Here is a 17,467-nt window from a genome sequence, read left to right on the forward strand (position 1 = left end):
TTGCCACTCTAAACAAACTGCAAATTCATGTACTACTTTGTGCATCTGAATCAGTGTGAGTGCTGGGGAATTGAACTCAGACCATCAGGGTTTGCAAGCAAGCACCTTTAACCACTGAGCTATTTCGCTAGCCTTAACTCACTTTTTTGTTTGTTTGTTTTGAGGTAGGGTCTCAGTCTAGCTCAGGCTGACTTAGAATTTACTCTGTAGTCTCAAAAAAATCAGTGTGATCCTCCTACCTTGCCTCCTGAATGCTGGAATTAAAGGCATGCTCCACCTTTTTTTTTTTTTTTTGTATAGCACTATGGTAAAGGAGTTCATAATACCAACAGTTGTATGGTGTATAGTGGATGACAGATATGAGCAAAGGCATAAAAAATTGCAGGGCTGGAGGGATGGCTTAGCAGTTAAGGTGCTTGACTACAAGCCAAAGGACCCAGGTTTGATTCTCCAGGACCCATATAAGCCAGATGCACAAAGTGGCACATGCATCTGGAGTTTGTTTACAGAGGCTGGAGCACCTGGGGTGCCCATTCTCTCTCTGTCTGCCTCTGTGTCTCTTTCTCTCCAATAAATAAATAAAATTTAAAAAATAAATTGCATTTGCCAAAAAAGGTAATAGCTAAGTATATTTGTGTCTATGGGATGTGTGTCTCTAAATAGGTTTTTATAAGCAAGCAACTTTTAATAGCTGAGCCATCTTCCCAGCCCTCTAATTAGGTTTTTAATTCAGAATTTTAAAAATATTTATTTAATAGAGGGGAGAGAGAATGGGCATGCCAGAGCCTTCTGCCACTTTAATTCCAGATGCAGGCACCACTTTGTACATCTGGTTTTATGTGGGAATTGTATCCAGGCCAAGGGGCTTTCCAAGCAGGCATCTTTAACCATTAAGCCATTTTGTCCAGGCTGACCTGGAATTCACAATGTAGTCTCAGGGTAGTCTCAAACTCACAGCCATCCTCCTACCTCTGCCTCCCAAGTGCTGGGACTAAAGGCATGAGCCACCACGCCCAGCTCTTAATATAGAATTTTGAAGAGATAGAACAACTGTGTTCCCTTTAAAGAAATTGTGAGTTTATACTATTGGCATCTAATAAGATATTAAGATTATAGTCTTGTTTATATATATCTAACTTCTAATAACCTTTCCACACCAAATCGCTATTTAAATATTTTAATTATATGAAAGAGAGAAGGAAATGCAGATAGAGAGAAAGCAGGCATACCAGGGCCTGCAGCTACTGCAAAGGAACTCCAGGCACATGCAGTGCCTTGTACATCTGGCTTGCGTGGGTCCTGGGAAATTGAACCTGGGTACTTTGGCTTTGCAGACAATTGCTTTAACTGTCTCCAGCCCCCTACACCAAATCTTTTATTCTCCTGAATATCTCAAATGCAGACAACTTTTAAATTTTCAGTTTTGAAAATTATTATTTTCCTCTAGGATAAATTTTTTAAATTCTCTCTGTCTTGAGTCTATTGCTGTGTTCTGCTTTGTTTTTTCCTCCTCTTATGGTAGGCTTTAGTTGTAAGTAGGAAAGGAGGGCATTTAGTAGATTCTCTGTGTTTAAGTTTGTTTGATGGAGTTGATACATTTAACACGTGATTGTTTGATAAAGAGAAATCTTTTCTTGATACTTTTAAAAACTTGTTCCTCTTCTGTGAAATCATCATGGCTTTAATGAGAATTTAAGGCTAAATATGACAGAAAAAGTATGTTATGGTTTTATGTACTTTGCTTTAGTTACTTTGGTGTCTTATGATATGCTTATTAATTGAAAATCAATGTGAGACAGCACCAGGCATTTCAACTCATTTGGTTTGATTCACTATTGCCTTATTTATCTGTTTATTTGTAAGCAGAAAGAGAGAAAAGGGGCACTACAGGGACTCCTGCCATTGCATATGAACTCCAGATGAATATATCACTCTATGCATTTAGCTTTATGTAGGTATTAGGGAATCGAACTTGGGCCTGCCTTAACTACTGAGCCACTTCTCTGACACCAGTGTTGCTTTATTTTAATTAGATCTATTTAGTTATATTGGTTCAAAAGAAAATTCTCCATCAGGTGTGGTGGCACACTTCTTTAATCCCACTACTTGAAGGCTGAAGTAAGAGAATTGCTGTGAGTTCAAGGCCAGCCTGAAACTATAGAGTGAGTTCCAGATCAGTTTGTGCTAGAGTAAGACCTTACCTTGGTGGAGGGTGGGGGGCATTGGGAGAAAAGAAAACAAAATAAAAGGAGGTTGTGAGATGGCTCAGTGGTTAAGGGACTTGCCTACAAAGCCTAATGTCTAGGGTTCAGTTCCCCAGTACCCATGTAAAACCCAATGCACAAAGTGGTGCATACATCTGGAATTTATTAGCAACAGCTACAGGCCCCAGTGTGCATGTTCATTCCCACTACTTTTCTTTCTCTGCTTTTAAATGATTTTTTTTTTTTCGAGGTAGGGTCTCACTGTAGCCCAGGCTGACCTGGAATTAACTATGTAGTCTCAGGGTGGCCTTGAACTCACTGCGATCCTCCTACCTCTGCCTCCTGGGTGCTGGGATTAAAGGCATGTGCCACCACGCCCGGCTTGAATAAATTTTTTAAAAAAGAAAATTCTCTTAGTTTTCAGAAGAATAATTTATAAAATTTTAAACATACTAGGTTTTAAAATTCATGGTTTAAATAATTACATCAATATTGGAATCTTTAGATGTTTCTAATTTTTATATTTTTATTATATGTTTTCAGCTTTTTAAAAAATGAGAGATGGAGGGGGAGAGAGAGAGGGAAAGAATTGGCATGCCAAGGTCTCTCGCCACTGCAATTGAACTTCAGACACATGTGCTACCTTGTGCGTATGTGCAACTTTGTGCACTTGTGTCACCTTTTGTGTCTGCCTAGAATGGGATGTGGAGAATCAAACATGGGTCCTTAGGCTTCACAAGCAAACACCTTAACTGCTAAGCCATCTCTGTAGCCCATGTTTTCAGCTTTTTTTTTTTTTAAAAAAATTACTTATTTATTTATGAGAGAGAAAGAGAGAATGGGTACACCAGGGCCTCCAGCCACTGCAAATGAACTCCAGATGCATGCGCCCCCTTATGCATCTGGCTTACTTGGGTCCTGAAGAGTCAAACCGAGATCCTTTGGTTTTGCAGACAAATGCCTTAACCACTAAGCTATATCTCCAGCCCTACCTATCTATCTTTGTTTCTTTGTTTCTTTCCTTCTTTCTTTCTTTCTTCCCTCCCTCCCTCCCTCCCTCCCTCCCTCCCTCCCTCCCTCCCTCCTTTCTTTCTTTCTTTCTTTCTTTCTTTCTTTCTTTCTTTCTTATCTATCATCTATCTGTTTGTTTATCTGTATCTATATATTTTGTTTGTTTTGTTTTGTTTTGTTTTGTTGAGGTAGCTCTAGCCCAAGCTGACCTGGAATTCACTGTGTAGTCTCACGGTGCTACTCCTACATCTGCCTCCCAAGTGCTGGGGTTAAAGGGATGCACCACCATGCCCAGCTCAGCGTTTTATCTTGTCCTTTAAATTAATTTGTATAATTTTTCTTTTCATTTCTAGATAGTTGTATTTAACCCTTTCTGCAAGTTTGGTTATTTTGTTTTGTTTTGCTTTTAGTTTTTTTGTTTGTTTGGTTTGGTTTGGTTTTTCAATCTAGCTCAGGCTGACCTGGAATTCAGTATGTAGTCTCAGGGTGGCCTCAAACTCATGGCAATCCTCCTAATGCTGGAGGATCCCAAATGCTGGGATTAAAGGTGTGCACCACCACGCCCAGCTATTTATTTATTTGAGAGAATGAGTGAGAGAGAGAAAAAGAGAATGGCCACGCCAGGGCCTCCAGCCACTGCAAACGAACTCCAGCTGCATACACCACCTTGTACATCTGGTTTATGTGGGTACTGTGGAATCGAACTTGGGTCCTTTGGCTTTGCAGGCAAACACCTTAACCCTAAGCTTTGAAGTAGGGTTTCGCCCAGGCTGACCTGGAATTCATTATGTAGTCTCAGGGTGGCCTCAAACTCATGACGATCCTCCTACCTCTGCCTCCCGAGTGCTGGGATTAAAGATGTGTGCCTCCATGCCCGGGCTTGCTTTTAGTTTTTGACAGAATGTTTCCTTTTCCTTTCTTATGAATTTGATTTTAATTTTCATTTAAGCTGCTTTTTTTTTTTCTTTTTTCTTTTTGGATTTTCAAGGTAGGGTCTCATTGTGGCTCAGGCTGACCTGAAATTAACTATGTAGTCTCAGGGTGGCCTCGAACTCACAGTGATCCTCCTACCTCTGCCTCCCAAATGCTGGGATTAAAGGCGTGTACCAAGTGCTGGGATTAAAGGTATGTACCACCATGCCCGGCCCTAAGCAGCTTTTTTGTTTGTTTGTTTGTTTGTTTGTGGTCAGGTCTCACTGTAACACAGGCTGACCTGAACTAACTTTGTAGCCCATGCTGGCCTTGAACTCACAGTTATCCTCCTGTCTCAGCCTCCCATTGCCATTATGCCTGGCTTTCCTAATTTATGTTCTGTCTTCCATTTCTACTTATGAGATCTTTGTATATTTTGCTATTTACAGTTTATGATAGGCTGTTTCTTAATACAGTTTATAATTTTGAGTGACAAATTTTTGTTTGGTGAGCTGTTGCATTAAACTTTTCCTGGGGCGACATGAACAGATCATACTCAACCCTAGATAGGATACAACAAAGTGACATTACATCAAAGACTAATTTGGGGGATTGGAGAGATGGCCCAGTGGTTAAAGGTGCTTTCTTGTAAATGCTCTCTAGCCTGATAGTCGAGATTCACTTCCTCAGTAGCCATGTAAATCCAGATGCACAAGGTGGTCCTTGTATCTGGAGTACTTTGCAGCAGTTAGAGGCCATGGCATATCCATTCTTATTCATATTCTCTTCCTACTTCCTCCCCTCCCTTTCCTCTGCCCTTCCTCCTTTTCTTCCCTTTCTGCTTACAAATAAACTATAATAACACTGAAAAAAATAAAATAAGGGCTGGAGAAATGGCTTAGTACTTGCCTACAAAGCCAGACGATCCAGTTTCAATTCCCCAGGACTCACATAAACCAGATGCTTCTGGAGTTCATTTGCAGTAGCTGAAGGCCCTTGCATGCCCATTCTCTCTCTCTTTGCTTCTCTGTCTCTCTCTCAAGTAAAGTAAATAAATAATTTTTTTAAGAACCTCTAAGAAAAAAGCAGCATAGTAAAATAATAAAAGAAATCCAACTTGGTGAACCATTGTATTTATTGGCATTACTATACCTGGACAGTCTCAGAGGTTGCAGCGTCCCTGGAAGCAAACCTCTGGGACTCCTCAGCTTTTAGCAGTTTGGCTGTTCACAGTCTTTCTTCCAAAGCAGCACTTAACTTCTTTACAGCCTTGGGAAGGAGCCTGAATCTTGTGTTTCAGTTTGTTTATTTTCTGAGTCATTAATAGCCTATGGTTCAATTTGGAACTTTAGAAGTCTCCCTCTAGCATGAAATGTAACCAGGATTTATCTAAAACCTAAATCTAAATGAAGGGCAGGCTGGTACTAACAAATTAACATGTCAGTTTTTTTAACCATTCACTTTGTCTCATTGACAGCAATTAAATTTTACAGAAAAGAAAATTCAGGATAATATATACACTAATGATGTAGCACTTGGAGAATTCTAGCTATGTAGCAAGGGTTGGGATGGAAGATACCTGTCTAAACTTCTGTGTGTGTGGCCCCAAAGCTGCTCCTCCCCTTTTTTTCTTTTTCCTTGTATTTATTTGACTTTTTGCTGTGCTATACAATTGAAAGCAAGGCCTTTTGCACGACAGTCTCTCCCACTCAGCTACATCTAAAGCTTTTTTTTTTTTTTTTCCTGTGAGGTAGGGTCTCTAGCCCATGCTGACCTGGAACTCACTATGTAGTCTCAGACCGGCCTTGAACTCAGCAATCTTCCTCCTTCTGCCTCAGTGCTGAGATTAAAGGTGTGCGCCACCACGCCCAGCCCCCTTTTTCCTGTTTTGTTTTGTTTTTTTCCTTCTTTGAGGTAGGGTCTTGCTATAGCCTGGGCTGATCTGAAATTCACAGATCAATCTCAGGCTGGCCTCATAGCCATCCTCTTAACTCTGCCTCCTGAATGCTGAAATTAAAAGCATGTACTACCGTGCCTGGCTCTGGCTTTTTTTATTTGTTTGTTTTCCTTGTTGGTTTTTCAAGGTAGGGTCTTGCTCTAGCTCAGGCTGACCTGGAATTCACTCTGTATTCTCGGGGTGGCCTTGAACTCACAGTGATCCTCCTACCTCTGCCTCCTGAGTGCTGGGATTAAAGGCGTGTGCCATCATGCCTGGCTTGTTTTTGTTTTTTGAAACAGGATCTCACTAGGTAGTACAGGCTGGCCTAGACCTGCATTGATTCTCCTGCTTCTGCCTCCTCAGTATTCCAGATCTCTTTTTTTTCTTTTCCTTTTTTTCTTTCCCTCCCTCCATTACTGTTTTGATAAAAATCATCTGATGGGCTAGAGGGATGGCTTAGCGGTTAAGGTGCTTGCCTGCAAAGCCAAGGGGCCTAGGTTAGACTCCCCAGGACCCATGTTAGCCAGATGCACAAGATGGTACATGTGTCTGGAGTTCCTTTGTAGTGGCTGGAGGCCCTGGTGTGCCTGTTTTCTCCCTCCCTTCCCCCAACTTTGTAAAGAAAAAAAATCAGGAATAGTGGAGTTTTAAAGGGGAAGGGGGGGAGAATTATTATGGGATATTGTTTACAATCATGGAAATTGTCAATAAAAAAATAAAAGTAAAAAAAGAAAAGAAGTCAGAAATGCTCTTAAAAACAAGGGGTATGTATGTAGCCCAATGGTAAAGCTCTTGAGGCCCATGTGAAGGCCCTGGTTTGAAACTCTAGTACTGCAAGCACCCTGTCAACTCAGCTAGTACCCAACCTATTTTGTTATTGTTGCTTTGCTACTGCTAATGTTTTTGTTGTTGACTTTGTGGTACTGGACATCAAACCCATGGTCTCACACATGCTAGACAAGCATTCTATCACTGAGCTATATTTGCAGCAAGGCTATTTGTATCAAAAATGTTTCAAATCTGGGGATGTTGGCTCATGCTTTTAATCCCATTTAATCCCAGCACTCAGGAGGCGTAAGTAGGAGGATCACCATGAGTTCAAGGCCAGCCTGGGTTACATAGTAAGTTTGACAGCATGGGCTAGAGTGAGAACCTACCTCAAAACAACAACAAAATAGAATATGTATATATGGATTTTTTTCTGCATATAGATTGACAAATACCTATGTAGATATATAGATATATTTACCATGTAATTTATGGTAAATACATTTAAATGATTAGACCATGTGACTGAATTCTTTTTTGTTCCTCAAGGAAATGGGAAGACATGATGACCTTTGGTCCTTATTTTACATGTTGGTGGAGTTTGTGGTTGGTCAGCTTCCTTGGAGAAAGATAAAGGACAAGGTACTTGCGGAAATGCTAATGCCACTCTTGGTAGGGGAAAGAATTGACATCTCTTCTCAGTAAATATTGCATTACTGAAATCACATAAGGGGGTAGGGGTTGTAGCTCAGTCCTATCAGTGGTAGAGTTCTTCCCTAGCATGTATAAATAAGGTTGGGTTCATTATCCAGTACTACAAAACAAAAACAGCAACAAGAAATGTCACATTATATCATATTAATGTGTATATATTTTGATTTTATATATAAATTTTATAAAAGTGCATTAAAATTAAAAAAAGAAAATGCACTTACAGATGAGACTTAAAATCCACAAGTAACTTCACTATATCACAATGTGTACATTTTTTATGAATGATTTTCGAGAGGTAATATGATTTTTTTCCTGTGTACATTGAAAATAAATACTAGAAGTTCAGCCATTGCTTCTGATGTGATTTGTAGCTCTCCATAGTTTTTAATCTCACTGGCTTTCTTTATTAATCAAGTCAACGTTTACCCTTTTTGGGGGTGGGAGGGATGCGGTTTTCCATGTAGGGTCTTGCTCTAGACCAGGCTGACCTGGAATTCATTTATGTAGTCTCAGGGTGCCCTTGAACTCTCAGTGAGCCGCCTACCTCTGTTTCCCAAGTACTGGGATTAAAGGCATGTGCCACCATGCCTGGCAGTTTTTAGCTTTTAAGTGTCACATCATTTTGTTTGTAAAATTATGAATACTGCATTGATAGAGGAGAGTCACCTTGTTTCATTAAAGTCTTCGGCAGATTAATCAGTTCACTGATGCAGAACTCTGTGATATTTAACTATGCACTACATTGTTCCTTTCTAAAGCACTGTATTGAGCTTTTATTAATAAATACAACAAATATTAACAATAAATATTATTTCTTACTGATAAAAAATATTAGTATTCATTAAGTAATAGGTAGAGTTTAGGTCTTGCTTTATATTAACTATCCACTATCTCATTCCCTAGTGCATTCTCTTGAAACTGTTACTGCAGGGCTTTCAGTGCACAGCTGCTGAGAGAAAATGACTGTTTCCTTTTCTCTTTGCTTCCCAGGAGCAAGTAGGCTCCATTAAAGAAAGGTATGACCATAGACTTATGTTGAAACATCTCCCTCCAGAATTCAACATCTTTCTGGACCATATCTCCTCTTTGGATTATTTTACAAAACCAGACTACCAGGTAAACACCTTTATAAGTTCTGTGGGTTAATCCTGCTTTTTCTTAGTCTCTACCTTCACTCTTTATAGATTCAAGTGTCATCAGTAAGGATAGGAGGTCTATAGATAACATTATTTTAATGCAGCTTGAGAAATGTGAAGTTGATATGATATTAATGATAAACAGATGAGACTCTTGGGTGAATTTAATTCATTGAATTTTTATGTTTGTTTTATAATAGATTTTACTATCCCTAATGTTATCCACCTACTATATAGAACATGCTGTTAGCTCAAATTATATAAATTCCATAGCTAATTTCCTGACCAGAAGAAAATATCCACTTAGGTTAATAGTCTGTTGAGGGATACATATGCTGTGGGATGGCAGTCAGTGAACTTGATGGGCTGTTTTGTCGGTAGTCATTAAATCATTTCCTTTGAGTATTGGTTAGTAAACTTTTTTGTTTTACAAGGTAGGGTCTCACTCTAGTTCATGCTGACCTGGAATTTGGAATTCACTATGCAGTCTCAGGGTGGCCTCAAACTCATGGTGATCCTCCTGCCTCTGCCTCACAAGTGCTGGGATTAAAGACGTGCACCACCATGCATGGCAGGTTAGTAAACCTTTCTAAGGATCAACTAGATTTACTGCAGATGGCACTCTTAACTCTAGCCAGCTATATTGCAGAAGATAATGTTGGCCTTGGGGAGAACTTGGTCAGAGTTCAGTACAAAACAGTTGCCACCGAGCTGGGCACGATGGCACATGCCTGTAATCCCAGCACTCGGGAGGCAGAGATAGGTGGATCACTGTGAGTTCAAGGCCGTCCTGAGACTGCATAGTAAGTTCCAGGTCAGCCTGAGCTAGAGAGTGAGACCCTACCTCGAAAAACCAAAAGAAAAAAAAAGACAAAAAATAGTTGCCACCATTGAAAACATGAATGAAATCACACATATAATAGTAATAATAATAGTATTGTGTCATTTTATTAGTAAAGGGACATAAACTTTGTTGCTTGCTAATGGAAGTTTTAAATTCTAAAGTTGTCAGTGTCTAGGCAAAAGAGTAAGGGTGCCTATAGTACAGTGAATTTATTTTCATAGAATAATCACTTCTCTGAATTGCAGCTGGTAGGTAAGATGTGAGCACATGATGTAAAGCAGAGTAGCACAAGCTTTGGATCCGTAGAGGTCTGAGTCATGTGAACTTGTCTTTTTTCCCATGTGGCCATTTACATTATCAGCTCCATAGCCTGCCTAGCAAATAGAGAAAACACATTATGTGTGTGTTGTTTATTGTTGTTGTTGTTTTGAGACAGTGTCTTACTATGTTGCCCAAATTGGCTGGGAATATGACTCAGTGGTTAAAGGCACTTACTTGTAAAGCCTGGCATCCCAGGCTTGATTCCCCAGTACCCACAAAAAGTTAGATACACAAAGTGGCACATGCATCTAGAGTTTCTTTATATTGGCAAGAGGCCCTAGTGTGCCCATTATCTCTCTTCTCTTCTCCCTTGTATTCATGTGTCTGTCTGTCTGTCTGTCTGTCTGTCTCTCTTCTCTGCTTGCAAATAAAACTATTTTCTTAAAAAAAAATTGAGTTTCTTGCTGTAGATTATTTCCTAACAAGTCATATATCAACACCTCATCCAGTGGCCTACTACTGCTCACAGTAGATACAGACCTAGAGAGAATAGCTATTTTGTTTTCTCCAAAAAAAGTTTATTCACATTTCATTTAGAATAAAAGCTCAAAGCTGGGCATGGTGAAACACCTTTAATTCCAGCACTCAGGAGTCTAAGGTAGGTGGATCGCCATGAGTTCAAGGTCAGCGTAGGGCTTCAGAGTGAGTTACAGTCACCCTGGGCTAGAGTGAGACTCTACTTGGAAGAAAACAAAACACAAAAAGGATAAAAGGTCAGGCTTCCTTTTAAAAATGTGTGATGGTACAGAAATCCCAGCATGTGGGAGGCTAAGGCAGGAGGATCATAAGTTTGAGGCCAGCCTGGGCTACGTAGGACGCTAACCATAACCAAAAATCAAAGGGTCAGGTTATTTTTGGAAATGTCATCAAGTTTAATAGTACTAAGTATGTATATATGTTTATATCTGTATTTCTAGTCAGTTTTTAAATTGTAGAGAAATTAACCATTTCTTGTTTTTCTTTTTAATCTGGTACTGTGCCTGACATATCAATCTTCAACAAATATTGGTTAAATTATTGCTTTTGGGCTATTTCTTTTGTTCTTTCAGTCAAGAAATACAAAAAAGATCCAAGTACATAAATAACCATTTTCTACATAAAACTTCAGGTGGAAATACCTGAATTGTAAACAAGATTGAAGCAGATATGGTAATATTGTTTATTAAGCCATGAAATATATCAACTTGTAAGAAACTAGATATTGGGTACTGTATCTGCACTGATATTTTGAATAGAACCATGCACCTTCATGTACATACACCCGCATGTACATGTAAAATAGGTGCAATTTGGTAAACTCTGTGTGTTATATCACTTTAATTTTCCTGGGTTTGATACTGTATTAGTGTTATCTGAGATACAAGTTTTTAATGTTAACTTTAAAAATTTTCATTTATTTATTTGAGAAAGAGAGAGAAAGAGAAATAGAGAGAATGGACACGCCAGGGCCTCCAGCTGCTGCAAATGAACTCCAGGTGCACAAGGTGGTCCAATTGCACACACATGGGTCCTTTGGTTTGTTGGCAAGAGCCTCAACCACTAAGCCATCCCTCCAGCCCTATCTGAGATATTATTATCGGGGTGAAACTGGGTAAAGAAAAATTCTTTTTTAGTTTTGTAAGTTTCTGTGAACTTTTATTAAAATAAAGTTGTTTTTTGTTTTTTTTTTTCAAGCAAAGAGAGCGAGACAGAAAGGGAGAAAATGGGTGTGCCAGGGCCTCTCACTCCTGTAAAGGAACTCCAGATGCATATACCACATATACCTGGATTTCTTCGTAGGCAAGTGCCTTAACCGCTGAGCTATCTCTCCAGCCCCCTAAAATGAATTTTAAGTCAGATGTGGTGACTCATGCCTTTAATCACAGCACTCAGGAAGTGGCGGTAGGAGGATTCCAATGAGATTGGGAACAGTCTGGACTATATAGTGAGCTCAGGTGATCTTTGGCTACAGTGAGACCCTGCTTCAAAAAACCAAAAAGAGCTGGGTGGGGTGGCACATGCCTTTAATCCCAGCACTCAGGAGGCTGAGGTAGGAGGATCGCTTTGAGTTTAAGGCCACCCTGACACTACATAGTGAATTCTAGGTCAGTTTGGCCTAGAGTGAGACCCTACCTGAAAAAGAAAGAAATTAAAAAAGGAAAGAAGGATAACAATAAGTTATGATTGTGGCCATTTTATAATCTAAATAAGTTCTTTGATATATTATTGTCACAATAATGTGACATAGCAATAATACAGTCCTGAGATATTTTTTACCCTGTCTTAGAGTCTTAGCTAGGCCATGTTCCCTAAGACCACAAAAGTCGTGTCCAAAGTATTGTCTAAACTCACTTCTTTTAAGTTTTTCTTTTTTTGTTTTTCTTCTTTTTTTAGGTAGGGTCTCATTCTAGCCCAGGCTGACATGGAATTCACTACTGGCCTCAGACTCACAATGATTCTCCTTCCTGTGCCTCCCAAGTGCTGGGATTAAAAACATGTTCTACCATGCCTGACTTTAAACTCACTTCTGATTTATTTTAAAAAGCCTAAGTCTTTCCAGTGTGCCATGCTGCCTCTTGGAAATAGGACAACAAACACAATAGTTACTGTGAAGTTATCACTAACATGACTGATTCATAAATATGCAGCAAAAGAACTAAAAAGTTGCCGGGCGTGGTGGCGCACGCCTTTAATCCCAGCACTTGGGAGGCAGAGGTAGGAGGATCGCCATGAGTTCGAGGCCACCCTGAGACTACAGAGTTAATTCCAGGTCAGCCTGGACCAGAGTGAGACCCTACCTCGAAAAACCAAAAAAAAAAAAAAAAAAAAAAAGAAAGAACTAAAAAGTTATATCAGTCATTATCCCAAATTGTTGGTGATAAATAAGATCATATCATCTTGTTAGCAATACAAAAAATTAATTTATTGGAATATTTAGATTATACTAAGCATTGTGTTTATTAGCATCAAATTACTGTAACAAATATCTGAGAAAATCAGTTTATAAGAAAACAAGATTGTGGTGGGGTACTCCTTTAATCTTGGCAAAAAGAGCTGGGCATAGTGGCACATACCTTTAATCCCAGCACTCAGGAGGCAAAGGTAGGAGGATCAAAGTGAGTTTGAGGCCTCCCTGAGACTATATAGTGAGTTCTATCTTCAGGCTGGAGTGAGACCCTACCTTGAAAAAAAAAAAACAAAACCAAAAAAGAAACAAAAACAAGATTTGGGTTGTAGAGATGGTTAAAGGTATTTACTTATAGTCTAGCAGCCTGTATTCAATTCTCCAATAGGTAAAGTCAGATGTGAAAAGGCACATGTGGGTGAAGTTCATTTGCAGTAGCAGGAGACCCTGGGTTGCTTATATTCTATCATCTATCTATCTATTTTTGAATTTATTATTGTTGTTGTTGTTATTATTATTATTATTATTATATTGATTTTGTGAGGTAGGGTCGCCCTCTAACTCAGGCTGACCTGGAATTCACTTTGTAGTCTCAGGGTGATCTTCAACTCATGGCAGTTCTCCTACCTCAGCCTCCTGCGTGCTGGGATGGAAGGTGTGTGCCACCATGCCCGGTTGTCTGTCTGTCTGTCTCTCTCTCTCTCTTTTTGCTTCTTTCTTTCTTTCTGTCTCTCTCAAATAAATAAATAAAAATATTTAAAAATAAATACAAATAAAAACTGTATAAGTGCCAGGCATGGTGGCACACGCCTTTCATCCCAGCACGCGGGAGGCAGAGGTAGGAGGATCGCCTTGAGTTTAAGGCCACCCTGAGACTACAGAGTTAATTCCAGGTCAGCCTGAACCAGAGTGAGACCCTACCTCGAAAAACCAAAAAAAAAAAAAAAAAAAAAAAAGTATAAAGAAAAAGAAGACCTCTGGTTAAGATGGCAGCGTAGGAACCACTCCAAAGCAGCCTAGGAGAGAAAAAGGAAAAAAAAAAAAAAGTAAAATACACTCTTCTACTAAAAAGTGAGGTGTGTAAGAAATTACCAATGGCAGAAGAGAAGTAGGAGAGATCCAGAGCATCCAGAGCCCACACAGACAGGCAGAAGCGGCTCCAGCAGCAGTGGCACCAGAGCCACGGGAACAACAGGTCCGCGGTGCCACAGCTGCAAGGCTCAGCTTGAGCCACAGAAAAAGCCAGGTGAGGGGATTCTCCACTTACACTGGAGCTCCTTGCAAACTCAAGAAGCATAAAGGGAGGACTAAAACGAACAACAGAGGAGCAGATCATGAGGCAGAGGATCATGCGGACCAGTGGGAAAACTAGAGCCACAATCCACAGTCTCCCCTCCCCCACCACCAGCACAAGCACAAGCACCAGAGACCAGGGGGAAGGCAGCTCACAGCACCCAGCACTGGTGACCCAAGCAGTGATCCAATGACCTGGACAGCCTACTTGAACCCACAGTGAACCAAAGAGGGACCCAAGCAGGAGGCAGAAAAAAAGACGAAAATCATCCCAAAAGGTAATTGGGATTACACCAGGTCAGTATCCACCAAATAAGACTGGTATATAGGATCAGAATCAGAAGTGCTAATTGCACCTTCCATATCAGGATAAATTATATGTTAAATCTGTTGGATGGATGGTTGGATTTGCCATTCTTAAATAAGCTATATTTTGGGCTTGTTATTTGTTGCTTCCTGATTTATAGTGGCTTTGTTTCCTTTTCTGTTGTTCATTAGGGAAGAGTCTCACTTGGTCACAAGCTGATTTGGAACCCTCAACAGACCAGAAATCTTAACCTCCTAGTTGTCAAGATGAAGGATGTGGCGCAACACACATTCTTAAGGACTGTGACTTTGTTAGAGGAACCGGTTGTCATAATACCTTCTCTTACATAAATACTATGTGTACATTGTTTAGTTAAATTTTAGAATCTGCCTGTATTTTGTTCTGCTCAGCCTGCTTAAATACTCTCATAGCAGGCAAACCCAACACCTAGGGTCATTTTTGTAGATACTCTGAGATTCATAAGGGCCACACTTAGCACTTTAAGCTCCTACCCTGAAGAGATAGAACATCAGATTGATTGATACATCTAATAATACTGCAGCTAATGAGAAAATCCAAGCATTAAGTTCTCCAAGATGCAAAAATATGTACATTATAACACAAACACCAAAAATCAAGAAATATAAATCCACCAAAAAGCATTAATGCATCAGAAATGACCTCCCGTGAGGAGTCAGGGGAAATGCCTGAGAAAGATTTCAAAAGAATGATTATACATATGCTCAAAGGAGTCAAAGGAATAAAAGAGGCAATCAAAGGAATCAAAGAAGACACAGGAAACCAATTGAATGAAATAAAGAGGTCAATACAAATGTAAATAAGGAAATAGAAATAATAAAGAAAAACCAGTCAGAATTACTAGCAATGAAGAACACAGTCAATGAAATAAAAAAAAAACTGTAGAAAATCTCACCAGTAGAATGAATGAAGAAGAGGACAGAATATCTAGAAGAGCAGGTGGAAGATCTAATACAGTAAAACAAAGAGAAAGACAAACTCATAGGAAAGTATGAATGGGAACTTCAAGATATTTGGGAACTGAAAAGATCAAACATAAGAATTCAGGCTATAGTAGAAGAAGAAGAATTTCACTCCAAAGGCATCGTTACAGCTTTAAGTGCCTACATTAAGAAATTAGAAAGGTCTCAAGTAAATGACCTAATGCTTCACCTTAAAGTCTTGGAAAAAGAAGAACAGGGCAAACTGAAATCAGTAGATGGGAAGAAATAATAAAGATTAGAGCAGAAATTAAGGAAATAGAATCCAAAAGAACAATCCAAAGAATCAATGAAACAAAGCGTTGGTTCTTTTTTTTTTTTTTTAAGTTTTTTTGTTCATTTTTATTTATTTATTTGAGAGAGAGAAAAAGAGGCAGATAGAGAGAGAGAGAATGGGCACGCTAGGGCTTCCAGTCACTGCAAACGAACTCCAGATGCATGCGCCCCCTTGTGCATCTGGCTAACGTGGGTCCTGGAGAATCAAGCCTCGAACTGGGGTCCTTAGGCTTCCCAGGCAAGCACTTAACCACTAAGTCATCTCTCCAGCCTGAGTTGGTTCTTTTAAACGATAAACAAGATTGATAAAAAGTCCAGGCCCAACTGAGAAATATTGCTGGATCTGAGCTGATAACCTCCTCCATGTAGACCAGCTGACAGAAAGCTGGAAGAAGCCATTCTGCATGCAGTTCGATGGGAGAAAGAGAAATCACCAGTGAAGATACTCATCAGTGGACACTGTAAGCCTTATAATTGGCCAGCCAGGCCAAATGAGCCAACGGGTGCAACAGTGGCACATCTGTTATGGAGGAAACCAACTGCCCTCTAATTGGACTGGAGGCCCGCTCCATGGGAAGGGAATACATCCCTGATACTGAAAACTTAAAACAGGGGTAGTCATGAACCCTCGGGGTATAATGTCTGCTGTTGTCTGGCTAAATGTATGTACTGTGCTTATCAAACTACCCAGTAAACACTTCTGTTAATGTTCACACTGTTATATTAATGCTACTCTCACTTGTAGTTGAGAATCTTCTCTTTTCATATGGCAGTGACCTTGGGACAACTCAGAAGGTATCATGGTAATGGAAAGAAATGACCACAGTGCTCAGTACTGCAGTATCTCTACCACACCTTCCAAGGCTCAGGGTCTAATGCAGAAGAGGTGATGGAAAGAATAAGAGCCAAAGGAAGAGCAGCACTCCATATAACATGCTCCCTCCAGACACAAAATGGCCTGGATATCCATGGCCTCACAGTGCCTGACACTACTTGCGTAAGACCATAAGAGGAGGAAAAGATCATGACATCAAAAGTAAAAGAGAGACTGACTGAGATGGGGAGGGGGTATGATGGAGAGTGGAGTTTCAAAGGGGTAAGTGGGGGAGGGATGGTATTACCATGGGGTATTTTTATAATCATGGAAGTTGTAAATAAATAAAAAAAAAAAGCCCAGGCCCAGATGAATTCACTGGTGAATCTTACCAGACCTTCAGGGAAGAACTAACACGATTGCTTCTTAAGCTTTTCCATAAAATAGAAAAAGAAGGAATCCTACCAAACTCTGCGAAGCCAGCATCACCCTGATACCAAAACCAGACAAAGATAGAACAAAAAAAGACAATTACAGACTAATCTCCCTCATGAACATAGATGCAAAACTTCTCAACAAATATGGCAAACAATACAAGAATATATCAGAAAGACCATTCACCCTGACCAAGTAGGCTTTATCCCAGAGATGCAGGGATGGTTCAACATGTGCAAATCGGTAAATGTAATACATTATATAAATGGACTGAAGGACAGAAACCACATGATCATCTCATTAGACGCAGAAAAAGTATTTGACAAAATCTAACATCCCTTCAGGATAAAAGTCCTACAGAGACTGGGAATAAAGGAACATACCTCAATATAATAAAGGCTATTTATGACAAGCCTACAGCCAACATATTACTAAATGGGGAAAAACTGGAAGCTTTTCCACTAAAATCAGGAACAAGACAAGGGTGTCTACTGTCCCCACTTTTATTTAATATACCACTGGAAGTCTTAGCCATAGCAATAAGGCAAGAGATGCACATAAAAGGGATACAAATTGTAATGGAAGAGGTC

General features: G+C 39.7%; 1 protein-coding gene across 3 annotated transcripts in view; it reads left to right on the forward strand.

Moving 5' to 3' along the window:
* Positions 1-17,467, forward strand: part of Ttbk2 (tau tubulin kinase 2) — a 135,380-nt gene that overhangs the window by 89,370 nt on the left and 28,543 nt on the right. For 2 of the 3 annotated variants that reach the window (XM_045156848.1, XM_045156850.1), the window contains 2 exons: positions 7,384-7,476; positions 8,539-8,664. In XM_045156848.1, the coding sequence (XP_045012783.1) occupies positions 7,384-7,476; positions 8,539-8,664 (219 nt within the window). The remainder of the gene's footprint in view (positions 1-7,383; positions 7,477-8,538; positions 8,665-17,467) is intronic. The other variant, XM_045156849.1, reaches the window with a different exon arrangement.

This window comes from Jaculus jaculus, chromosome 8 (assembly GCF_020740685.1).
Source record: "Jaculus jaculus isolate mJacJac1 chromosome 8, mJacJac1.mat.Y.cur, whole genome shotgun sequence".
In the NCBI taxonomy this organism is placed as follows: domain Eukaryota; kingdom Metazoa; phylum Chordata; class Mammalia; order Rodentia; family Dipodidae; genus Jaculus; species Jaculus jaculus.